The sequence below is a fragment of the Ambystoma mexicanum genome, chromosome 4p, assembly GCF_040938575.1.
Source record: "Ambystoma mexicanum isolate Mex_15411 chromosome 4p, UKY_AmexF1_1, whole genome shotgun sequence".
In the NCBI taxonomy this organism is placed as follows: domain Eukaryota; kingdom Metazoa; phylum Chordata; class Amphibia; order Caudata; family Ambystomatidae; genus Ambystoma; species Ambystoma mexicanum.
The window spans coordinates 1,196,866,117-1,196,892,680 of record NC_090927.1 but is presented as its reverse complement, the minus strand read 5'-3'; the positions used below and the strand labels follow the sequence as shown (position 1 = coordinate 1,196,892,680).

Here is a 26,564-nt window from a genome sequence, read left to right as displayed (position 1 = left end):
CAGGTTTCAGTTTAACACATTTTATAAAAAGACTATATTTCCTGCTTCTAATTTAAAATGCAATGTGGCATATCCGTTATGCCCAAATTTCCCTGAGACACGATTATGGTTTGCTGCTGTTTGTTTGTGTATTACCTTTTTATTGTACTGTTTGATAGTTAATTTGTCTAAAAAGTAAACATCTCCCTCTTTTTGTTCAGGCCCTCACTGCTTTATTGTTCCAATTCGGGACCACAACGGGAACATGTATGAAGGAGTCACTGCCATTGATATGTTGTACAAAGAAGGTAAATACTCGAAAGAGTTGAGTAGCTTCTACAAGGAAACCTTTACTGTTCAATGACATTTTTTTTTGCAGCCTGAATCTGTTTTAGATTCACTTGCAGTGCATACACTGCAATCTGCTGGTTGGTTCAGAATATTTTAATTTGTTTATTTCAAGTTTGAAAATATACACAGACGCATGCCATATTAGCAACTAGATAGTGTTATGCATACTAGCTTACTTTTTTAAAGTCATATCTAGGTGTTTTGTACTCTACCGACTGTGTTCAAATGTTAGGATTCTTACAAATGGCTGTTCAAGTGCAAGCTGTACATGTGGTCAATTGTTTGGATTATTACCTTTATTCTGAAAGTCAAATCTAGGTGTTTTTTTAATTGTACTGGCTGTGTTCAAATGTTACAATATTTACCTTTATTTTGAAAGTCGCATCCAAATACTTTCTGTAGACACTGCTGTCTTTTTATTTGTGAGGCTTTTCTACTGTTACTTTGAATGCCTATCCCCCTGATGCCTGACTTGCTGCTCACCTGAATTGTCTTCTCTGATCTGCTGCTAGGCTGCCACCCCCTTGCTAACATGGTTCTCTCGATCTCTCCTATCTATTTTAATTGCTACTCTATCACCTACCCTACCTCTCTCTCAAAGTTTGGAAGGAAAATGTTTACGAAAGCCCTCCTGGTCTCCAACCCAGGCCTGCCATTGCTGACACCAACATCAATGCTTCCTCCAGGCAGACTATTACTGACATCCTCTTTGTTGCCCCTTCTCCAGACCTATGGGTTCCTCATATGGTCTCTATTCTCTCCTTTCTCTTCCTCGCCCATTAATGGTGGAACCAGATGGGAAGTTCTCTTGGTATACTTCTCATCCTCTAGGTGTTTCATTAATGTCTATCTAAGTGGCACTGTCATGACCCAGGGCTCTCAGCCCAGCCTCCTCCTTCATGATAGGCGTCTTTGTCTCTCATGAATTTCCTTCTACTGCCATACCTCCTTCTTCCACCTCCACCCCCTGGTCTCTTCTCAACCAGTGATGGGTGTACCACACCTCTGTACCCCTCCTCGGAAAACCTTCAAAGGTGAAATCAGCTTCACTTAGCTACTCTCAGTGCTTGCTCTGCCAGTAAACATTCCTCTTACATCTGTCGCCTTCTTGAAGACTTTGACCTTGATGTTCTCACCCTGACTGAGATGTGGTTCAGTGCCAGCTCTGTCACTGCTCTTGACACTCTTCTACCTGAGGGCTTCAAGATTCTCTCCAAACCCAGGCCCAATCGAACTGGTTGCGGAGTGGTTTTGGTCTTCCCTGAATGGGTTCTTGCTAGCATCATACCTATTAAATCCTATTCCTCCTTTGAATCCCTCATCTACAGGCTTGGTATCTCTTCTACCTTGTTGCTTACCCTTGCCACCATCTACAGGCCTCATGGCACACTCTCCCTCTTCCTCTCTGAATGGGCTGACCTCACCTCCACTCTCACAATCTCTACCTCCAAGCTTCTCTTCCTTGATGATTTCAACATTCATCTTGATTCCTCTGAAGCGGCCACTGTACTCTTCTGCAACCTCTGTTATTCTCTTTCCCTCAACATTCTTCCCTCCGGTCCTACCCACGCAGCCGGATGCACCTTGGATGCACTCATCTCAACTGACATCGCTATCTCCAACTCCCTCACCACACCTTTCTCCCAGTCTGAACATTCCCTCCTCTCATCTTGAGCTCTTGGGCTCCCTGGCCAAGCCTCTGCACGCACTGCCAGTCTCCTTCTCTGTCATCCCCCCTCCAAGCCCGCTATTGACTCTTCCACTGACACAGCCATTTCTAACCTTCACCTCTCCATCTCCAACACCCTTGACACCCTTGTCCCTGTCATGAGGATCCATATGAAGCCTTCCTCCAAACGCAAGTGCAAAGTTGCCGAACGAAAGTGGCAGGCTTCAAATGCATCCTCTGACAAACTGGCCTGTCACCTGCTCCAAAGGCAATACCGTCTCTCCATCCGCTCCAAGAAGATGGCCCATATCCAAGCCTGCATCTCTGGAGCCTCCAACAATACGGCTGAACTCTTAAAAATCTGTAAGGCACTTGCCTATCCTACTGCAGTCTCCTCCCATCCCATACCTATCCGTACTGCACTGACCTCCCATTTCACTAACAAAACCTGGTACATCCTTCCCTCACTCTCATCGAACCCCTCCCCCCACTCCACCACTTACTCTGAGGTCTCCCTTGGCCCCCTCTCTCCCTCTCCTATACTCTCCTCCTTCTTGCCCACAACACTGAATGAGGTCTCTTGTTCGCTCTATGAAAGTCTCCTCCAAACAGGTACTCCCCTGCTTCTCCAGAACTATCAAGGACATTTCTGCTCTCGCTTCCGCCTTGTCTGATTTCTGTAACCATTCCTTTGCCACTGGCTCTTTCCCATTTTTTCTCCTTAAAAAGCTGTCTGCTAACTCCTCCTGCCTGGCTAATTACTGTCTTATCTTCACTGCCCCCTTCCTGGGCAAACTCTTGGAAAATGTGGTTATCTCCCAACTGACCCACCACACTGAATCTGTTGGCTGTCTCCGTGACCACTAATTTGGCTTTAGCGCATCCAGAGTCACGGAAACTGCTCTCCTGAACACCTGTGAAGACCTGCTCTCAAACATTGATTCTAGCTCTCCTTCTGTTCTCATCCTCCTTGATCTCTCCTCTGCCTTTGATACAGTCAACCATGCCACCCTGTTGAAACGGCTCCACAACACCGTTGATTTCTCGGACCTTGCACTGGAATGGATGACCTGCTTCCTTTCTTCAAATTGATTTTTATTGAATTTCGTTGCACAACAGAGTAACTCAGGACTAGCAATCTGGAAAAATAAAACAAAACTGTTGATCACACAATTTCAACACGATAAAACCTAAGCTCATGCTAGTCACCCTTTAACTCCCTCCCTGCACATCCCCCCCGGCAAGAATATGATAAAGCATCTTGGCATGTATTGAGCACATGAACACCAAGCTGTCTGCTACCTTTTTAGCTACAACCATTCATGACCAAGCTGCCCTGCGGTATCCCTTGACTGTCCTACATGCTCCTCACAAGTGCTCTGTGAATTGCTTGTACCTGCTGGGTAGTATACTACTCCAGCCTCAAGCGCTACCTTTTCCTGGCCTCTCCGCTCTGTAATACAAGAACGGAAGCCATTCCATAGCTATGTGCGCATGGAATACCATGATCTCTGCTGTGAGGCTTTTCATCTCGTAAATTTCATAGGCTTTGTCGAACCACTCTGTCTTCATGGGGAGGCTACGCTGTTTCCATTGCTGCATTAAGCACACCTGTCCTGCCAACACCAAGTTCTGTGGCATGTGAGGTAGTAGTGGATAGTCCTCTGTTCCCTGGTCTATTTAAAATAGCAGCAACAATGGTGACATCTCCTCTATGGCATGCACCCAGCCCAGAACCAACTTCCAATAAATGTGTGCCTTAGGGCATCCCCAACATTGATGGCAGTAATTCCTCACGGCGGCAGAGCCCCTCCAACAATTAGGGCTAACCCCTATGTACATTCATGTACCTAAGCATGATGTCTTGTAACAGCGCCACAATGCCTTTGGGCTGCTGTGCACTTTATAAATGTTAATAAATAATAATAATAATAAGAGGGGGACATACCATAGACTTTCTTCAGTGACCACCACCTCGCCCACCGCCAAGGAGAAAATATCCCCCAGCTGCAACAGTTAAGGATAGAAGCAGAAAAGCTTTTACTAAAGGCCGCCATAGAGTGGGTACCACCTCTAAAACGTGGGTAGGGATGCTTTACCAACTTTTTTCTAGTAAAGAAGAAAAACGGCCAGTGGCACCCGATACTAGATTTATGGACCTTCAACAAATTGGTTTGTCATCTAAAATTCAAAATGTTCCTTCCAACTTGTCCTTCCATGGCTCAAGAAGAGTAATTTCCTTGCTACCCTACACTTGCAGGACGCCTACTTCCATGTACCCATCCATCCATCCATCCCACAGACAGTACCTCCGGTTCACTGTCAGCGACCAATATTTCCAGTTCAAGGTACTTCCTTTTGGGCTAAAGTCCACACCAAGAGAGTTTATGAAATGCCTGGCCTCAGTGGCCGCTCACCTCAGGCACTCTAGAGTACAGGTTTTTCCATACCTAGATTACTGGCTAGTGAAAGGAAGCTCCCTGGAAACTGCGTCAGAGGCAGTGGAAAACAAAACAACCCTACTCCAGGACCTTGGGTTTTCGATCAACGTGGAGAAATCGTCACCACTACCCACACAGACTTAGGAGCAGATCTGGACATTCGAATTCAGAGAGTTCGCCCCTCTCCGGACAGAGTGCCACAGTGCGAAACCTCATTGCATGGTTCAACGAGAGAGCAAGCTCCACTGTCAGACAATACAAGTCCCTCCTGGGCATGATGTCCTCCTGTATTTTCCTTGTACCAAATCGCAGACTGAAGATGAGACCGCTTCAGGAGGAGCTGGACAGCCAATGGGCTCAACACAGCGGATCATGGGAGGACATTGTGCAGCTCACGTCAAATTTCCACAAAGCCCATGAATGGTGGGCCAAACACTGTCATCTTCTACAAGGTTTACCCTTTCAGCAACCCACGTCCTCTCTACTCTTGAGAACAGACGCTTCACTCATGGGCCGGGGGGCCTATCTGGATTTGGGCAATTTACAAGCCAGCAGGGTTTGGTCATCGGCAGAAACCAGTCTACACATAAATGTGCTGGAGCTCGGGGCCATCCGGTGGGCTCTAAGGTCCTTCATACCAGTACTTTCTAGACAGATGGTGACAGTCCAGACAGACAACACCATGTCAAAGCGCTACACAAACAAACAGGGTGGCACCAGGTTCAGGATCCTCTCGATTGAGGCTGAACAGCTCTGGAACTGGGCAATACACCACAAGATACACTTGAGGGCAGAACATCTCCCTGGCAAGGACAATGTTTTGGCAGACAAATGCAGCTGACAATTCCTTCAATCTCACGAATGGGAGATCAATGACTGCGACCCAAACAATTATTCCTCAGATGGGGAAAACCCACCACAGACCTATTTGTAACCCATGCGAACAAGAAGTGTGATCAGTTCGCTTCCAGGTATCCAGAGAAATACTCCTTGGGGGACGCGTTCTCCATACAGTGGAAGGGGAAATTCCTTTACGGGTTCCCCCCGGCACCTTTAATCCCATGGGTGCTGCGCAGGATTAAAAAAAACAACCCTGCACAATGATACTGATGGCACCAATGTGGGCACGCCAGATTTGGTAACCTGCACTCCTTCAACTAACACTGCAAAAGCCTTTTCGCCTTCAGCCTCACCCGCACCTGTTGTCTCAACTCAGGGGAAAACTACTTCACCAAAACCCCCGCTGCAGTGAAAATTTCACAATCTCGTCCTAGACCCTGAATGCTGGGGTATACTGCAAGCTGCCAGTGTTCAGAAGCTGGCACAGATCCCTTATCAGCATCTGCAGAACAGATCTAACTTTATCTCCTACATTTAGCAAGGAATGGTTTGGCAATTTCTTACATCAAGGTCCATCTTTCGGCCATCACCGCTTATACCACCAGGCCTCATCAACACTCTCTAGTGGCACACCCGGCAGTCAAAACCTTCATTAAAGGGCGTATGCGCTCTATTCCCAAACAGAGAAAAATTGCTCTTGCCTGGAGTCTTAACACACTCTTAGACACGCTAATGAGAGCACCTTATGAACCTATTCACAGGTGTGACATTAAGTTGTTACCGTGGAAAACAGCCTACTTGGTGGCCATCACCTCTGCCAGGAGTATTGGGGAGCAACAAGCACTATCCACCGAGCCGCCCTTCACAGCCTTTCACAACAATAGGGTCAGTCTACAACCTCACCCTAAATGAATTCCTAAACTCATGTCTGAATCCATTTTAGCGGAAATAATTGTTTTGCCCGCTTTCTTTGGCAGCCACACAACCACATCGGAGCAGACGCTGCATTCACTTGATGTGGCGAGGACACTCAAATTCTGCATTGAGAGAACAAGCGAATTCAGGACTTCAGCAAGAGTTTTTGTCGCCTTTGCAGGATGAACCAAGGGTCAATGCATATCAAAACAAAGTCTTGCATGTTGGGTTTCCAGTTACATTACTCACTGTCACCAAATCAGAAATAGCCCTCTGCCAGCAATACCTACGGCACACTCCACCAGAGCGAGAGTGGCCTCAACTGTATTCCAGGCAGGAGTGTCCTTGAAGGACATCTGCTGAGCGGCCACCTGGAGCACCCTCCACACGGTTGTGAGGCATTACTGCTTGGAAAAGGACAGCAGAAGAGAATCTGTGGTAGGACAAGCAGTGCTTCAGCACCTATTCACCTAAGGTAGGAGCAGCCTCTTTTTCCTTTGACTTTGATTCTTGTTTGTTCCCACCGTCCCTCTACATATTCTTTCTGGTAGCCTTACTGTGTATGCTATAAGGTTGTTACCCAAGATATATATACAGCGCATCCCCCCCTTCAGGTGCAATCTTCTGACTATCAGACATGTTAGATGATATTTGACTGCTTGCTATTTTATTCAAGAATGTGAATCCTTGAAAGATCCAATGCTGGAGAAGTCTTAGTTACTTACCTGTAACTGCATTGCTACAGCATTGGTATCTTTCATAGATTCACATGCGCCCACCCTCCTCCCCTCGGGAGAGGCTGCTCCCTCTCTAGTCAGTTATCTATTACTAGCCTTCACGGTTCAAAATCTGAAGATGGCTGACTGGGGTGGAGCCTAAGCCCTGCCATCTCATTGATTGGGGCCTAAAAGGACCAAAGGAAGTGGAGGGACTCCACAACTGATGGGCTACCCAGGCCCTATGGAACTCTATGGGTGTAGCTTTTCTTCCTATAGGAAGAAGTTGTATATTATTGTTTAAATTACTGAGGATTCCTAGTCTGACGACGGGGAATATTCAAGCATGTGAATCTATGAAAGATACCAATGCTAGAGGAATACAGTTACAGGTAAGTAACTAAGGCATCTTGAAGAGTTTGGTCCATTTAAGTATAACAAGCTAAGTCCACACATCTGTAATCTGCCTCCACTATGAGGCGTAGTTTCTGAGCAATTCTGTGATGGCAGTGAAGGCAGCAGCCTCCTTTAACCTAACCTCAGACAACTATGTCTGAGATGCTGCTTCTATCAGTGGTGTTTGTATAGTTCAGAGAAAATGGGGTGACCTCTCTTATTTTTTTCTTACAGTTCCAACCCCACACCCTATAAGAAGTCCACAGCCTCACTCTAGTTCGCCACTTATTGCTGCTATTTCTTTCTCTACCTCCTCTATCGGCTCCACACAATTCAGTCAGCCTATTGCACTGAATCGCCACCTGAACTCTTTCGTCGCCATGCAAGTAGTGCCCCTCAACAGGAAAACTAAATGCGGGTGTGGGGCTCCAGAACCACATGTCAAGTAGCTCCCTGTGCCCTCCCCAGTAATTACATTGGAGCATTTCATATCGCTTTCCTTCCTGGTCACTCGGCTCCGCAACACCACTTTTTAACAAGTCTGCAGACTGACGCCTTGCGCTCAGACGCTGATGTTGTCCCTATCTTCTGTCTGCTTTGAGCTAGCTCCCACACTTAGTGGCAAACTGAAATGTCCATCATCTCCTTGCATCCCGCAGAATTGGTTAGAATATCCGATGGGATGTAAACTATGTCCAAAACTCAGGATCTTCACAAATTTAAGCAGAATCAGTGTGGAGCAGCTGAGCCTCACATCTAGCTCGCTCTGCTGCTCACCAGCGCCGCCTCTGTGTTCGCTCCCTTGACACTGTCACAGATGGCCTCAAGAATTCACCGACTCATAGATGATGTTCAAGGGTATTTATTTTGAAATCAAGAAAGGGACTAATGCCAGTCCCTCTCTCTAACTTAGAGATGAGCAATCCCACCCTAACCTAGGCATCCCTTGATCTTATCTAACACCAATCTAGTCTGCCTCTGGGAACAATCTACAGGGCCCCTAAGAGGGTCCCTGGTTGGATACTGCCTTTTAATTGCTCTGGTCTCACTCGCCTTGTCTTCCACGCCCTTTATTCCTTTCCCGGATGTTAAACTCTTTCTCCCTTCTCATCTATTTTCATGTATCCCCTTTCTCTCTCTCTCCCTCTCTCTCTCTCTCTCTCTCTCTCTCTCCCTCTCTCTCTCTCTCTCTCTCTCTCTCTCTTTCTCTCTTCAATAAACTCCCTGTCATGATGCCTACCCCCGGGCATCCGGATCGTGTCCATCAGCCCCGGGAGCAGGCATCCAGATACTTGTTAAAACCCCAGCAGCCCCGGCTGGGGGCTGTTTGGGTTCAGTCCTGGTGCCTTAGGCGCCAGGCTCGTAGACTTTACTTACCTCATGCAGACCATGCTGCAAATGAATCCAAGCCAACGTGAGGCCTGGATGGGACTATTTTATTACAGGGACTATTTTTTACTCGGGTGTGGTTCTGGGGAACTTCTTACCTGGTACTACTTTGGAGGCTCTTTAAACCACGCCCGAACAGCAGCACACGCTTCGCGTTATTCTGCATCCTGCAGGGTAACGCTCACCATGCCTGCAAGTCAGTATCCAGTCTTCGAAGGGATTGTGTCCTCTGATGTATTCCTCATCTTAGATATCTCCTTTCAGCTCTGCTGGCCTCGGAAATTTTTTTCTCTCTCTAGAGGGCGCTGCGCGTCGACGTCCTCCGAGTCGATGTCCCTCGACAGCCGCCGTATCGACGTCATCCTGCCTATAAAGGCCGCGCGCAGCGTCCGTTGCTCAGTTCCGTTTTTCCGCGCTTACTCAGTGCCTCGGAATACCGTTGCTCAGTTCTTGTCAGATTAATCCTATTTACCTCAAGTTATTCGATCCGTACTCGATGGCTTCCTCGTCGGAACCGACAATTCCTCGATCCGGCTTCAAAAAATGCCTGACCCTCAGAGTTTGTCTGTGGTGTTTGGGAGCTGAACACCATTGTTCGGAATGCGAGGACTGTATGTCCATGACAGCTAAGGCCCTGAAGGAGCGTAGGGGGAAGCTGGAGAAAGGTAAGACTTTTAAAGCTTCTTCTTCGTCGACGAAGTCGAGACACTCGTCTCCTCGTCACCATTCGCGCTCCAGGTCTCAGAGTGGGTCCCCTCACTCCTCGAGATCGAAGCACTCGAAGAGGAGACGTCGAAGATCCCCTTCTCCGTCTTCCTCTTCCTCTGTTTCGCCAAAAAGAATCCCTTGCCCCACGAAACATAGTTCCCGGGCTGAATGGGAGGAATTCCGCAAAAATATGATGAGCGTCTTCGAGAAAGCGGCCTCGACCCCCTCGAAGACTGCCGAGAGCGATGCTCTGGTCGAAAGACCCGAAGGTAAAAAACGCCGCGAGTCGCAGTACCCGGCGAAGGAAACCTCTCGAGCGCGTCTCGAACCCTCGAGTAGGACTATGACCTCCAAACCTTTCTTGAAGGTTCCGACTGTCATGCCTTCGGGTCGTTCCTCCGGCCATGTCCCGACACCCAGTCTAGTAACCTGTCCCTCCCATTCACCTGTCTCCCTTGGCTCACGCAGGCAACCCAGTTTGGCTCGCGCGCTAGCAAGTCAAACACCATACACCCTTCAGTTGCGGTTGCGGCCGTTTCTCCATTGGCAGTTGCCATGGAGATTAGGCCACCGCTCGAGCAGTAACACACTCGCTCGTACCGTTGTGGCCCGATCACGTGACCCGAGGAGACGGTCACGTGCCCCAGGTTCGAGGTGACGTGACTCCGTTTAGTGTCATGTGACCAGGAAGTAGACGATATTTAAGCAGTGCAGTGCCGGTACACTACGCTTCACAGCTGGTTTACCTGGAAACACTGTTTGGCTTACTTACCCATGTTGCTTACCTGGCTTCCTTGGACCTGGCTTTTGTTTTCTGGACTTCTTGTGGATCACGCTTGGCTATTGCTACATCGGCTCTTCTGTTCATCACGGCTCCTGACCTCGGACTGAACAACGGACCTCCTCTGGATCACGTTTTTGTTCTTCCCTTTGGTTCGGACGGCTCTTCCTGGCTTCAGACCTTTTTCTGCAACGGACCTCTCTTGGGCCTCCCTGATTGCACCTCTGCACGGGTAATCTTACTTTCCAGTTGGTGGCTGCCATCTGATTACCTGGGGCCCTTCTACAATACCTACACTCTCCAGGTGGAGACTGGCGAAGACATTCAGATCCCCGGTAAGACTCTGATTGTCTTCTGATTAATATATGTAGTATCCTGTCTGCTTGGTATATAATCATTGCCTTTTTTCACAGCTGCCTTGGGGTTCCTAGTACTTCGGTTCCGGCTCCGGATTATCTCCACCTGTGGCCTCAAAGGTTGCACAGGGAGTGAATAAGTGGTTCTCCCTGTGCGGCACTTGGGGACGGAGGTCTCCTATATCTTCACGACTCTCAACACGAGACACCGTCGACGCCGTCGACGAAGGTTCCGTCGACGCCGAGGTCGGTGTCTTCGATGCCGTTGTCGAAGGGACCTTCGACACACGGGTCTGTCGACTCGACGCCAGCTTCGACACCGGCGTCGACGCCAAGAAAAGTCACGGTCACGACATACCCAGTGACTATCCCCAGGTCCTCGATGGCGATGGCTTCGAGATTGCCGAGTAGAATCCCAGTTCTGTCGAGGTCATCGAGGCCTCCGCCTTTGTTTTCGACGCCACGCTCGAAGCCTTCGACGTCGGCGTCGACGACACCGACGTTTTCGAGGCCGATAATGACAAGTTCGGCACCCTCTGCCTTGGAAATGGGATTTACTCCCTTTATGAGTTCAGAACAATTGAGAACTATGTCCTCAATTTTGGAAGAGGGTGAATTGTCTGAACAGGAAGACACATTTGAGTTGCAGGGACCTGTAACCCCAATTAGAGAGGAATTTTCCTCTGAAGAACGCAGGTTAAAGGATCTTCATGATTCCTTACATGAGGCAAGTGGGTTGGACACTTCCCCTGAGGTGGAGTTTGCTAGGCCAGACCCGGGGGAGCATGCTGAAACCCCCTATAGAGCCTTAATGGCCAGGATCACAGAGTTCATGGGGTGGTCTGCACCTTCACAATCTTTCCAACAAGATGAACTCACGGATATTCTTGACAAAGGCCCACAGGAGGATCCTATGGTGCCTTTTCATAAAGCTCTTCAGAGGAAGATCATGACAAACTGGGAATCCCCAGAGGTCGTACCAGCAGTAAATAAAAAACTGTCTACAAAGTACAGGGTATCTTCTACAGACCCGGAGTTTTTGCCTAAACACCCATCCCCAGAAAGTCTGGTGGTAGAGGCAGCATCCTCTACCGATGACAAGACGGCTTATCCTACCGTCCCACAGGACAGGGACGATAAAAAATATGATGCTATGGCAAAGAAAGTCTTTTCCGCATGTAGCATGGCGTTAAAATCTGTTAATGCTTCTTGCACCCTTGCTAGGTTCAGCCATACACTTTGGGAGTGTGCTTCTACAGTGGCTGACTGCATCCCGGAGGGAGAAGAAAGGGATGCGTTCCTGAATATTATACAGGACGGTAAAGATGCTATGTGCGAATCCCTCCAGACGGGCATTGATTCGGCTGACAGTATCAGCAGAGCAATGGCGGCAAGTACATCAACCAGGAGATTCGCTTGGTTGAGAAAGTCCGGTTTTGCCCCAGATGTGCAAGCCAGGCTCTTGAACATGCCATTCGATGGCTCTTCTTTGTTCGGGAAAAAGGCGGATGACAGTTTAGAGAAACTGCAAACTTCAAAAGCAGCAGCAAAATCTCTAGGAGCTGCAATCCGTCAGACTCCTTTTCGTCCCACAGGAACCTCTGCGAGGGGCAAGTCCTTTCGCTTCTACTCCGCATTCGGAAGAGGTAGAGGACGACCGGCTCAAAGGGGACAAAGAAGAACTACCCGAGGTGGACGGGGTAGATATTCAAAAGCCGCAGCAACAGCAGGTGCCTCTTTACCATCGGCATCTGCATCAGCCGCCCCAAAACCACTCTGAGGACTTCCCTCACAGGACACCTGTAGGAGGCAGGTTGACTCAACATCTGGCGGTATGGCAGGCTATCACGTCAGATGCTTGGGCATTGGAGACAGTTGCCCAAGGTTACTGCCTGCCTTTCCTACGTATACCTCAGAGTCATCCACCGGGGATCAGCTCTCAGAAAGCTCCAGATCCGCTCCTCTTGCAGGAAATTTTGGACCTGCTAGAGAAAGGTGCCATAGAACCGGTACCTGTAGCGGAGAGGAACAAGGGCTGGTACTCCCCTTACTTTCTCATTCCAAAGAAAGACGGAGGACTGAGACCCATCTTGGACTTGCGAGAATTGAACAAATTCCTCAGAAAAGACAAATTCAAGATGGTCACTCTTTCTCAGATCCTCCAGGCCCTTCAGTTCCAGTACTGGTTGGTATCTCTGGACCTTCAGGACGCTTATTTCCATGTGCCTATCCATCTCAAACACAGGAAATACCTGAGGTTCGCAATTGGCAACTCTCACCATCAATTTCGAGTGCTGCCATTTGGGCTGACCTCCGCCCCGAGGGTCTTCACCAAGTTAATGTCGGTAGTGGCTGCAAGTCTAAGGAGGGAAGGGATTCACGTCTACCCCTACCTGGACGATTGGTTGATCAGGGCTGTTTCTTCGGAACAAGCTCAGATCCAGCTAAATCACGTGTGCCACTTCCTTCACAGACTGGGCTTCTCCCTCAATTTAAAGAAGTCACAAATGATACCATCGCAGAGACTCCAGTTCATAGGAGCGATCCTGGACACTTCCCTGGGAAAAGCCTCGCCACCAGAGGTGAGGGCTCAAGATATTCTACAGATGGTTACCAAGTTCCAACATGCCCAACGTCTCCCAGCCTTTGACTTTTTGAGGTTGCTAGGCCTCATGGCATCCTGCATTTTCCTAGTGCCAGAGGCTCGCCTGAGAATTAGATCCCTCCAGTGGGAATTGAGGACTCAGTGGTCACAATTCTCAGGGAGAATGACCGATCTTCTTCAGGTTCCCGACAGAGTAGCTCGAGACCTTCAGTGGTGGGCCTGTCAGGAGAACATTCTGAAAGGAGAACAGTTTTGGCAACCCTGGCCGGAGATAACAGTAGTCACGGATGCCTCACTCACGGGGTGGGGAGCCCACGCCAACAACTTGACCATCAGCGGTCGTTGGTCTCCATCGGAGTCCAGACTACATATCAACCTGTTAGAGCTGAGAGCCATCAGTCTTGCGCTGAAGGCGTTCCTGCTAGCTGTACAAGGGAAGAACGTCCTGATAATGACAGACAACACGGTGGCCATGCATTACCTCAACAAAAGAGGAGGCATAGGATCACTACCCCGGTGCAGAGAGGCGATGCAGCTCTGGTTTTGGGCAATCCAAGAAGGAATCTCTCTATCGGCAGTTCACCTAGCCGGAGAGAAGAACTTGACAGCGGGCGCTCTGAGCAGGCAGAACACAGTCTCCCACGAGTGGGAGCTAGCTCAGGAAGTCCTTCAAGAGATCTTCGCCCTTTGGGGAACCCCTCAGGTAGATCTGTTCGCCACCAGCCTAAACAGGAAATGCGACCTGTTCTGCTCAAGGGAATTTCCCCCGAGAGGAGCTCTGGGAGACGCGTTCATAGTGGACTGGGAGTTTCCGCTTCTGTACGCGTTCCCGGTCCCTGTCATTCCTCAAATGATCAGGAGGTTGAGAAGATTCCGGAGAACCATGATCCTAATTGCCCCGGATTGGGCCAGGAGAACGTGGTACCCGGACCTTCTAGACTTGTCCATCTGCCCTCCAATTCGACTTCCACTCAGAGAGAACATACTCTCACAAAAGGGAGGTCAGGTTCTCCATCCAGACATCAAAACCCTCAACCTTCACGCTTGGCTTCTGAAAGGCTGAGGTACAAGGATCGGGACCTCCCTGATGATGTTATGGAGGTGTTGCTTTCGGCAAGGAGGCCAGCAACAAAGTCTTTATACCGCTGGCGTTGGAACAGATTTTGCAGCTGGTGTAGAGAACAGAATATAGACCCTTTTTCATGTGGTACACCAATGGTTTTTTCCTTCCTACTATATTTGGCAAATTCAGGCCTTCAAGTTGGCACCATTAAGGGCTATCTCGCAGCTCTATCCATCTTTAAGCGCACTGCGGAAGAACCATCCTATTTCAAATTACCCTTGGTAATACAGTTTCTAAAGGGGTTAACCAATGTTTATCCCCCAAGACCATTCCAAGTTCCCCTATGGGATTTAAACTTGGTACTAACTTTCCTGATGGGCACACCTTTCGAACCACTCCATTCTTGTTTGTTAAGATTCCTTACCCTTAAAACTGTTTTATTAATAGCACTTACATCTGCTAGAAGGGTGAGCGAATTACAAGCTCTTTCTTGTAAACCCCCTCACACAATATTTCACAAAGACAAAGTTGTCCTGCAAGTGAAGCCTAATTTCCTCCCAAAGGTGGTTTCTGAATTCCATATCACTCAGAAGATTACCCTACCATCTGTCTATCCTCCTCCTCACCCGGGGTCGTCATGGTCATGGTCGTCTGTCCATACCTTTACACGTTTTTACAATTTGGATTCCTCCTCCAGTCAAGAGACTAGGTTTGGAAGGGCTGTACTGCATTCTATTCATCAATAGAAGACAGCGTGAAGTCAGTACTCCCTCCTCCAATAATAGAATACTGCTATGGGACTTGTGAAGCCTTGTAACGTTCTTTCGACGGGATGTTCCTCCGACGTATTCCTCATCGACCCTCCCATCCATCCCCGCAGTTCTACTTCCCTTGTTGTTGCAGTTTACGCTCCTTCAGGGTGATTAGTTTAGTCCAGAAAGTATTATTGTGGGCTACAAAACGGAACTGAGCAACGGACGCTGCGCGCGGCTTTTATAGGCAGGATGACGTCGACGTCGATACGGTGGCTGTCGAGGGACATCGACTCGGAGGACGTCGACGCGCAGCGCCCTCTAGAGAGAGAAAACATTTTCCGAGGCCAGCAGAGCTGGAAGGAGATATCTAAGATGAGGAATACGTCAGAGGAACATCCCGTCGAAAGAACGTTACAAGGTAAGAAGTAACTTGTTCTTCTGCCACGTCCGCCTCGAATCCGGAGCTCCTAGAAAAAGGGGAAAGAAGGAGAAAAGGTTAGATCACAGACATAATTTTAATTCCTTATCTGATTTCGGATCCAGCATGTCTCTGAGCCTGGAAGGACATTATTCCAGCTCGCATCGCCAGCAGCAGCGTCGCGTCATACTCACCAGTCCACAGCATCTTTCGACTCGGCGCTGCCTCCATCATTTTCTTCGTCGAACTTCAGCACCTGGGGGAAAACAAAAGAAATAACCAGGTGTGCCAAGAGAGGCGACAAATACAATCTCTTACCACCATAGGCTTACCTGATTTACCACCGGAGGCATTACCCTTTAATACGCCTCATCTTCCTATGCCGCACCTATAAAGGGAGAGAAACAACAAGTTAAACTCATGCAACTTTTACCGGACAGTGTTTGGTAATACAGACTCTTACCTGAACGCCATCAGCTGCCTCCAGGCAATAGTCTTTTGGACCAGCTGCAATTCAACAAGGGAATGGAACAAGAGTGAACATCGGACATATTGAACTCTTTGAACTTTATAAACCCCGGAGTCAATATTACTCCGGAACTCCTCCATTACCTTCAAACCAGTGAAGTAACTGGTATCTACGCGCCCCTGCATGCCACGCAGGATGGAGAGCTCATCATTTAAAAACATAAGGTGAGGTTACTAAAAGGGGATATCGGAGGTGACAAGTGGGGAGAACGAGAACAGTAGGGGGGCCATCACTAAAATCCATGGGTGGCTAAATCCCTTTCTCCACTTGCAGGAGAATACTTCTACGGGTCAAGCAGACGAGATTAGGCGGGCCAGTCCAGACAGTCATCTCGGCACTACGCATCACGTTGGTGGAGACCGCAGCTGTCCGGGTCCGATTGATGCCCCTGTGGGAACCAGGTGAGCGTAACAGAACGCGAAGCCGATCTACAAATCCCCACCCGGGCGTAATGTAAACCTCAGAAACTGACCAACTAGTCCAATTGTTAGAGGAACTTGGGGCAGAAGTGCACTCCGCGCGCCAAGAAGCTAATGCCCTCAGGAGAGAACCGATTGTGTCAAAGGAGCACACTGATGATCTTGCTAGACAACTGCTGCAAAACCAAGCTGGGCAAACACCACTACCTGGACTCGGGGGGGCGGTGGGGGGTGGGGGAATCCAACTCACGTTTCATCGAGCAATTGTGCAACTGGTTCTACCAGGGAGCATTCCTTTAGCTCCACCCAAACGTTTTGCTGGGGACCCGAAAAGGTTCGCCGTGTTCATGAACCAATGCCGCTTGCACTTTTTATGCAGACCTGGAGCTTTTCCAAACGACCAAGCCAAAGTAGCCTTTGTACTATCATACCTTAGTGGCAGCGCAGCGGATTGGTCAATTCCACTAGTCAACCAGGATGACCCTCTTCTTCGGGATTTTCAGGGTTTTCAATTGAGCGTGGAAAGACTATTCGCCAGACATACACAGGGACAGGCCCTGGATAACAAACTTTTATCCCTACGACAAGGTAACCAGGATCTACTAACCTATATCGCAACCTTCAATTTGTTGGTGGTGGAAACCGGATGGTCAGAGGTAAAACGAATTAAATTATTTCATCGTGTACTTCGGGGTGAACTCAAAGATGTTTTGGCCCAAGTTGTGAACTCACCTCAGGATTGCGCAGAATATATAGACTTAGTGGTCCAGTTAGACCACTGACTTCAGAATAGAAAGGCTGATCGAGCTAAGTTCGAGAATCGGGTATTGGTTAAACCCAATGTTACCCCCAAAGGAACAGATGCATCAAAACCTATGCAGATCGGGGGTGGGGGGGTTAAGGGACCCTTAACTCAAATGGAAAGAGAAAGGAGACGGCAGATGCAATTGTGTCTGTATGTGGGGCCTCAGGACATTTTCTACGGGATTGCCCTATAAAACCATCCAAGAAAGTAGTCTGAGTTGCTGATAGAAATCAAACAGAGCCTGATTCGTGAAACGACCATGCCCGGCAAGCGTGGAGGTCCGCTTGTCGAGCTTGAAGAAGGACACTCAGACCTCGCACCTAATCATACCAATGGTCCTTATTAATCCAAGGCAGCCATCACGTATGCACGCAGTAAGGACATACATTGATAGCGGGGCCGTAGGAAACTATATGGACCACGAATTGGCTTCTAGGATGAATCTACCTCTCTGCAAAAAGACCACTTCGGATGTCATCACCACAGTCGATGGAACTGAAATTGCCTCTGGGTCTGTAACTCATTCCACCACAGAGATGACACTGTTGGGTCAAGATGGGCATCGAGAGATTATTGTGTTTGATTTAATCAAAGCCCCGCAGTTCCAAATAATACTGGGGATACCTTGGTTGGAAACACATAATCCTTGTATTGATTGGTGAGAGAAGAGGATAACCTTCCCGGATTGGGCACACACCTGTTATCCGGAAAAAACCTTGAACAAAGGCCTGGCCACAGTCGCTAATCCAGTCGTGCAGTTACCTCAGGAATATCAAGAATTCCAGGATGTTTTCCAAAAAGAACAGGCAAACACCTTACCACTTCACAGATCATACGATTGTCAAATCGACCTCATACCCGGTGCACAACCTCCATGTAGTAGGATCTACGCCCTTACGGAACCTGAAAACCTTCACCTACGACAATACTTGGACCAATACCTTGCTAATGGCTTCATTCGTCCATCCAAGTCCCCTGCATCCTCAGCTTTATTCTTCGTGCCTAAAAAGGAAGGTGACCTCAGTACGTGCATAGAATACCGCGCATTAAATCAGATCACGGTGAAGAACCGATACCCATTGCCTCTGTTCCCCGAATTACTAGACCAAGTAAAGGACGCTTGCATCTACACTAAATTAGATCTCCGAGGGGCATATCATCTGGTACGTATAAAGAAAGGCGACGAATGGAAGACTGCCTTTCGCACCAAGTACGGATTATTCGAATATCAGGTGATGCCCTTTGGGTTGTGCAATGCACCAGCAGCCTTCCAGTATTTTATGAACGATGTCCTTCGTGAACTCATTGACGTCTGTGTTGTCGTAAACATAGACGATATTCTAGTGTACTCCTCCTCAGAATCAGACCATGTTAAGCACGTTCGTGCAGTCCTCGAGAAACTACGCTAGCACAAGTTATATGCAAAATTGGAAAAATGTGTTTTTCATGCTACAGAAGTTGAATTCCTTGGATTTATCTTGACTCCAAAAGGAGTCCTAATGGACTCCCGAAAGGTGGATGCAATTCTCAAGTGGCCATCACCCAGTTCAGTTAAAGGGGTACAAAGCATGCTTGGTTTTGCTAATTTCTACCGCAGATTTATTCTTGACTTCTCACATGTTGTACACCCCATCACAGCACTTTTGCAAAAAAACAAACGCTTCTTGTGGATCGAAGAGGCTGAAAAAGACTTCCAAGAGCTGAAATTGAAATTCACGTCGGCACCTGTCTTAAAGCATCCACACCCCGAGCTCCCATACATAGTTGAAACCGATGCATCCAGTTTAGCCACGGGGGCTGTCCTGTCCCAAAAGGATCCTGATACCGGTCAACTTCATCCAGTAGCTTTTTGGTCCAGAAAGTTCTCGGCCCCCGAGTTAAACTATGCGGTTACTGATAAAGAGTTGTTGGCCATCAAATCCGCCTTCAAGGTTTGGCGGCATTATCTTCTCGGTGCCAGGCACACCATTACTGTAATCACTGATCACAGGAACTTGCAGTATTTAAAAACAGCCAAGGCCCAATCATCACGTCAACTTCGATGGGCATTATTCCTTGCCGAATTTGATTTCGTGATCACTTATCGACCAGGTTGTAAGAATGGTAAGGCAGATGCCTTATTCCGAATAGGAATGGGAGAAGCATATTCGAACCCAGAACCGGTGCCTATAATTCCAGATCAAAGAATTCTTGGCATAACTACTCTACAGACTTTAGAAGATATTCATTTAAAAATCCAACAACTTTTTGATTCAGCAGCCCCGCAGGACTGGGTGAAAAAGGGCCAAGATTATTCAGTCATCAATGACTTACCTTACTATCAAGGGTGTCTATTTCCACCACACAAGGAACTACAAAAACTAGTCATCTCCAATTACCATGATGCTCTGATGGAAGGGCACCCAGGTATTGCAAAGACTGAAGCTAAAATTAAAAGACAATTCTGGTGGCCCACCTGGCGAAAAGACGTAAAGTCATTTGTACTGTCTTGTGGCATCTGCGCCCAAAACAAAAGTCAGAAGAAAAAAAACAGTTGGTCTTTTACAACCTTTAGATATTCCACCCACACCATGGAACACTTTGTCTTTAGACTTTATTACAGATCTACCGCCATGTAATGGATTCAACACCATTCTAGTTATTGTGGATCTTTTTTCCAAGATGGCACCCTTTATTCCTTTGAAAGGATTACCTTCCGCTTCAATTTTGGCCAAAGAATTTCTCGAAAACATTGTTCGAATACATGGATTTCCTTCCGTATTGATTTCTGACCGAGGTAGTCCGTTTATTTCGCAGTTTTGGAAGAAATGTCAATTGGCGAAAATCGACCTAAGGTTATCAACCAGTCACCATCCCCAAACCGATGGTCAGACGGAGAGCACCAACCAGACTCTTGAACAATACCTACGTTGTATGCTTCACCAAACCAAAGGTAATTGGAAGGATATTTTATGGATTTCTGAATACGCATACAATAACTCTGTACATTCAGGAACCGGACAAAGCCCCTTTTATACCATATATAGACATCATCCTCGAACCTCAGAACTCGATTCACCCCAGCACTTAGAAATGCCGGCAGTGACCCATCTGCATGCTACTATTACACAAGCCTTTAAGGAGGCAACAGAACATTTGAAACAAGCAAAAGAAAAATACAAGAAAAATGCTGATCAACATAGAAGTGAGACTCCACCATATTAGTTTGGAGATCAAGTTTGGCTGGCTACAAGACACATACCTAGATATTTGGGACCTTACACCATTATGGCCATTATCAACCCGGTGGCCGTCAAATTAGAATTACCCTCTAATATGCGAATTCATCCTGTCTTTCATGTTTCACTTCTAAAACCAGTTCAACCCGGGACAAGATTAACCAAACCACCTTACCCCATCCTGATAGATGGAGAACCTGAATTCGAGGTAAAAAACATCCTGGACTCTAAAATGGTTAAATCAAGACTTTTTTATTTAATCAACTGGAAGGGTTACAGACCACAAGAAAGGTCATGGGAACCTAGTGACCACGTTCATGCTCCTCGGTTAGTGAAAAAATTCCATCGGAACTTCCCAGACAAGCCAGGGCCAAGGGGAAGAACAACTTTAGGAGGGGCATTGGCGGGGAGTGCTGTCATGATGCCTACCCTGGGCATCCGGATCGAGTCCATCAGCTCCGGGAGCAGGCATCCAGATACTTGTTAAAACCCCAGCAGCCCCGGCTGGGGGCTGTTTGGGTTCAGTCCTGGTGCCTTCAGCGCCTGGCTCATCTTAGAAATCAGTCCTGGCGCCATAGGCGCCAGGCTCGTAGACATTGCTTACCTCATGCAGACCATGCTGCAAATTAATCCAAGCCAACGTGAGGCCTGGATGGGACTATTTTATTACAGGGACTATTTTTTACTTGGGTGTGGTTCTGGGGAACTTCTTACCTGGAACTACTTTGGAGGCTATTTAAACCACGCCCGAACAGCAGCACACGCTTCGTGTTATTCTGCATCCTGCAGCGTAACGCTCACCGTGCCTGCAAGTCGGTATCCAGTCTTCTGCCACGCCTGCCTCAAATCCGGAGCTCCTAGAAAAAGGGGAAAGAAGGAGAAAAGGTTAGATCACAGACCTTATTTTAATTCCTTACCTGATTCCGGATCCAGCACGTCTCCGAGCCTGGAAAGGACATTATTCCAGCACGCGTCGCATCGCCAGCAGCAGCGCCGCGTCATACTCACCAGTCCACAGCATCTTTCCACTTGGCGCTGCCTCCATCATTTTCTTCGTCGAACTCCAGCACCTGGGGGAAAACAAAAGAAATAACAAGGTGAGCCAAAAGAGCTGACAAATACAATCTCTTACCACCATAGGCTTACCTAATTTACCACCCGAGGCAGTACCCTTTAATACGCCTCAACTTCCTATGCCACACCTATAAAGGGAGAGAAAACAACAAGTTAAACTCATGAAACTTTTACCGGACAGTGTTAGGTAATACAGACTCTTACCTGAACGCCATCAGCTGCCTCCAGGCAATATTCTTTTGGACCAGCTGCAATTCAACAAGGGAATGGAACAAGAGTGAACATCGGACATATTGAACTCTTTGAACTTTATAAACCCCGGAGTCAATATTCCTCCGGAACTCCTCCAGTACCTTCAAACCAGTGAAGTAACTGGTATCTACGCGCCCCTGCATGCCACGCAGGATGGAGAGCTCATCATTTAAAAACATAAGGTGAGGTTACTAAAAGGGGATATCGGAGGTGACAAGTGGGGAGAACGAGAACAGTGGGAAGGGGCCATCACTAAAATCCACAGGTGGCTAAATCCCTTTCTCCACTTGCAGGAGAATACTTCTACGGGTCAAGCAGACGAGATTAGGCGGGCCAGTCCGACCAGTCATCTCGGCACAACGCATCACGTTGGTGGAGACCGCAGCTGTCCGGGTCCGATCGACGCCCCTGTGGGAACCAGGTGAGCGTAACACTGCCTCCATGCTCCTTTACATAGTCCATTTTTCTGGTCACTTGATCCATCTCGACCTCCTCTAACCTTACCCGAACAACCAAGACCTTTCTGTTTCCTGCCCCCTTTTAACCTCCCCCTTTTTTCCCTTCTGGTTCTAATTAATCCCTGACTTTCTCTCCTGGGAGGTGGTGCAATCATCAAAATACATATAAGGACGTCTAGACCCCTCTCATTTGTCGTGAGCGAGCCCACCAAATTTTGTCAATGGCAGTCCGCTGTAGTAAATTTTCCGGTTCATGTAAGAGTTCCGGAGGTTTGTGGGATTGTAGTCTTTGGCAGAAAGCCGTTCCGTGGCTCTGTTACAGTTGAACATTGTTTAGTCATGGAGCAGCTTGTAGCCTTTCGCATCCACGTTGACACTTGTTGTGGTCGGCTGTGCAGTGTCGTATAGTGGTTTCTCCTAATTTTTCGGCTGGTTAAGGTGTGCTGGTATGCCGTTTCTCTGGAGGTTCCCGTGAGTCGCTCCCTTGTCGGCTGAAAACTGGGGATGCTGGTATTCATGGTTTCCTAAAACAACCAGGTAAAACTGGCCATCATCTTGCAACAGAGGCATGGTATGATTAACAGGGGTACTAGTGACAAGCACACTGGTACATAACGAAGGGACGGGCACTGGGGACCTCCCAACAGCCACTGCAGTAGGACTGGCCCTTGCTTCTAACCTGGTACGGCTTTCAGCTCCGGCTGAGAGGGGTCTTCATTCCTTCTTGACAGGGCTAGGTTACCGAACCTGTCACAACACCCTTTGGTCAAAAGAATGTCTGTGCCTTCATATTGGATCAGTTGGTATGATTGCCAGCACCCTATTGCTGGGACAGTCCTATGCAGACACATCATCCTCCAGTTCTGTAGATTGAGTGGAGGGAGAAAAGGTAACAATTGCTTTGAGGGAGCTGCTGCCTTACAGTGGAGTATTAACATTTGCAAGTGACTCTCCCCTGTGGGATAAACATATAAAATGTCCAGGGAACAGATCTTCTCTGTTCTTGCCTATTTGTGTCCAGTGTACTTACCAGCTTTCCAGTTTTTAAACTAGACAAGAAAGATTTTCGAAGATGAAATGTCTATTTCACAGCACTAAATTTGAGGCTTGCTGTAGGCCCAGTGCACAAGAAGTTCTTGTCTGGGCATTCCCACTCCACTTGCAGTAACTCGACAGTGAGCACCATATGACAAAAGTGCTAGAGATAATATTTCTCAATCACTCAAAATACCTTGTCTATAATTTTTCTTCTGTCATTTTATTAATGTCAATTTGGAAGGTGCCCAAACCTTTCGGAATCATCTCTACCCTATCCTAAAATGAGATGTCTTCACCCAACTACTAGCCTACTTGTCTTTTGCTTGGTACATCAGGCTTCCCAGCATGTTTCGGAATCATTAATGCTCTGAGATAATACCATGAACCTGGGTTTATTCCCTAGCAGTGAAAAAGTGTGTCCCAAATGGAGCACCTTACTAACACTACTGCTGGCTGTTTGCATGACTAAGACCAGCTTGCATTTTGTCTGCTGTAATGACATAGAATACACAGTTTCGACAAAAGGTTTCTGGATATAAGAAGGGAATCTAATTTAGGATCAGGAATCTGTCCTTTCTGTTGCGCTTCGAGTTCAGTTTTGACTGATCTACATACCATTGCACTGGCAGATCATAGGTTATGCGCTTCTAATAGGAAGTAAGGTGTTAGACTCCAGGCTGTACTTAATGAGTGGAACTGATGCTTCGGCAGTTTGCCAACACTACTTCTGTCTAAGTAGAAAAGCAAAACATGAAAACAGTGGTTAATGATTAGAATGAGCAAGACAACCCTAGATTAATCCAGCTCTGCGTCACAGATGGCCTAAAGAAGGCGGCAACCTCCAGAGATGGGTCATGGGTTTTTATTCAGATTTTTGACAGGGTGCTTTGACAGGGTGCTAATGACAGTCTTCCTATAACACCCTGATGTTCCTTTCCCCATCTTCCACTGCTCTTCTACTCTCCTCCCGCTACATTCCTTCTTCCAACTCCTCCCCTCCTTCTCTCCTAGCACTTCCACCTTATCCTCCGGTGTCTTCCTCTCCTTCTATCCACTACCCCACCCTCTGATGTTACTCCCTCCTACTCTCCCTCTTACCACTCTCTCCACTCTGATCTACTATTACCCCTTCTCCACACCTTCTACTACTCTTCCCTCTCCATACTGCTAATGCTCTCCACACTTCTACTCCACCCCACCTTCTATTCAGTCACCCTCCTTTCACTCTCACAATCCCTTTCCACTCACTCTCTCCACTACCTCTCTCTCCCACCCACCTTGCACGCACAATCACAACACAGTACCACTTGCTTTTGCAAACCTATACCTCCCCTTTTTTCTAAAACCCCACCACACTCCAGTCCACAGTCCTGCCTCTTGCTGGTCTATTTGTCTGCCACCACCTTACTGTATCCAGCTCGTCTTTTTACCGCCCCCTCCTCTGATGGAAGGCACTGGTGGAGTTCCCAACAGTATATTTAGCTATGATGCTTGACAACCCATAATTAACATAGGTGTTTTTTCTTTTAGTTAAGTATGCTGGATTCTCTCAACTTCGAACAGAAATATTTGGTGCTAAATCATTTTGTAATACTGCAATGGGTCTTCATTACAAGGTTGCAGCCTTTTTCTGTTAAATTTCACTTAAAACTGAAACAAATTCACAAGATCACCAACATCTGGAGATCGCCAATATCTCCATGCACTTGTCAAAACATATTAATTAAAACTCTCCACAAGATCCCCAGTCGTCATGAAATCTGAATTGTAAAGAGTACACTCTTTACTACTACTTATATTATTTATTATAATTTTCTATAGCAAAATGCATGCATTTGATCTAAAATGTATACCCACAATGCATTGCTCTGTTGTCCTGAACTGAAGGTGAACTTCTAGGGATGGCAAATGGGTGGTCCTGTGGCATGTGTGAATTGTTAGTTGAAATGGCATATTCTTCACTGTACTGTTTATATTGTGATAATGAAGAATATTTGAAAAAACATGATTTGCAGTATTTGTCTTATCATGATTGTTTTTACTCTAGGTTTGCATGGTGTTGACAATGGAATTTTACGATTTGACAGTGTTCGAATTCCAAGACAAAATCTTCTGGATAGGTAAGTACATTTTTAACCCTTTATAATATATGCTTCGAGTAACACCTAGTTTGCTGACATTTAATAAAAAACTGTCAAGTAAAAATGATATTATGCTTAGAACAAAATAACGCCAAACTTGAGGCTCAAATGTAATGGTATTACAAAACATACACATGATACGTTTGCCTTCACTGATCAGATCACACATGAACTTTTATTGGTACTCCTTTGGGATGCTCAATGGCCTTTTGTGTCAACCATACATTGTCACACAAACGCTTTTTATACTTATGAAAATGTACAGTGTATTGTTCACGTAATTGTGCATGTCCATCCAGTTCTTATTTATTAAAAAATGTATACAGGTTGAATGTGAATCAAAAAGTTCTCCCACCCAGTGGGCACTGCATAGTAGCTATGTGCATAAAAACACAATTGAGCTGATCAGGTGGGCGTTACAGTACCTTGCACCGTGACATACAAGGTCAGAAGGGAAAAACAGGTCCAAGGCAGCTAGTTAAACAAAGCCACATTTCAACTTTTTTCTTGAAGGGGAGATGATGAGAATTTTGGCACCAGCAAATTGGAACAGTAATCCAATATAGCACGGAGAAAGATCTCTTCAATATGGAGGAACAGCAAAATCTGGAAACCTTAAAACTGAGGCAATCCTGACTCAGTAATCCTATATGTTTGAGTGCATTGGCCCACATCAAACACCATGATCTTAATAAAATAATTGTTATGCGACCGTAATCTATAATGTTTACAATACTTTTGTGCTTTTCAAATTATTCCTTGAAGTCAGTTGCATTCTCCAAACATAACCCCAAATGTGACATTCATCTGAGGTGGTGTTTTATGTTTTTTATTCAATTTACAGTGAAAAGCCAACCTGAGAGTAAGAAAATATTTTCTTCACGCCACATGTGCATTGAAGCACATGCAATTAATTATATTTCATGCTCCGTATTTAAAATTAATGTGTAAAGAATTCAACCATCTGTACGGGGAGTGTGCGCTCGCCTGGGCTTTTTTGATTTTTTAGATATTAAAATGAATGATGGAGATCAACCTCTGAATGTGTGGGGCTAATCCGCACACATTTTCTAATGCTCGCCGCACAACAAACAAATAGTCCAGTGTACTCTGGGCGAGACAGCCTACAGGCACAGTCCTCCCTCTCACATTTATTTGACAGGTGACACTGAGGGGTGCACGAAAACATCCAGAGGAGAAGGGCAACACCTTCCTCCTCCCATGGCCAGCCTAATTAAATATCAAAGG

General features: G+C 47.0%; 1 protein-coding gene across 2 annotated transcripts in view; it reads left to right on the top strand.

Annotated features, from left to right (window-relative positions):
• Positions 1–26,564, top strand: part of ACOXL (acyl-CoA oxidase like) — a 1,650,624-nt gene that overhangs the window by 706,464 nt on the left and 917,596 nt on the right. For both annotated transcript variants that reach the window (XM_069606843.1, XM_069606844.1), the window contains 2 exons: positions 201–287; positions 25,223–25,295. In XM_069606843.1, the coding sequence (XP_069462944.1) occupies positions 201–287; positions 25,223–25,295 (160 nt within the window). The remainder of the gene's footprint in view (positions 1–200; positions 288–25,222; positions 25,296–26,564) is intronic.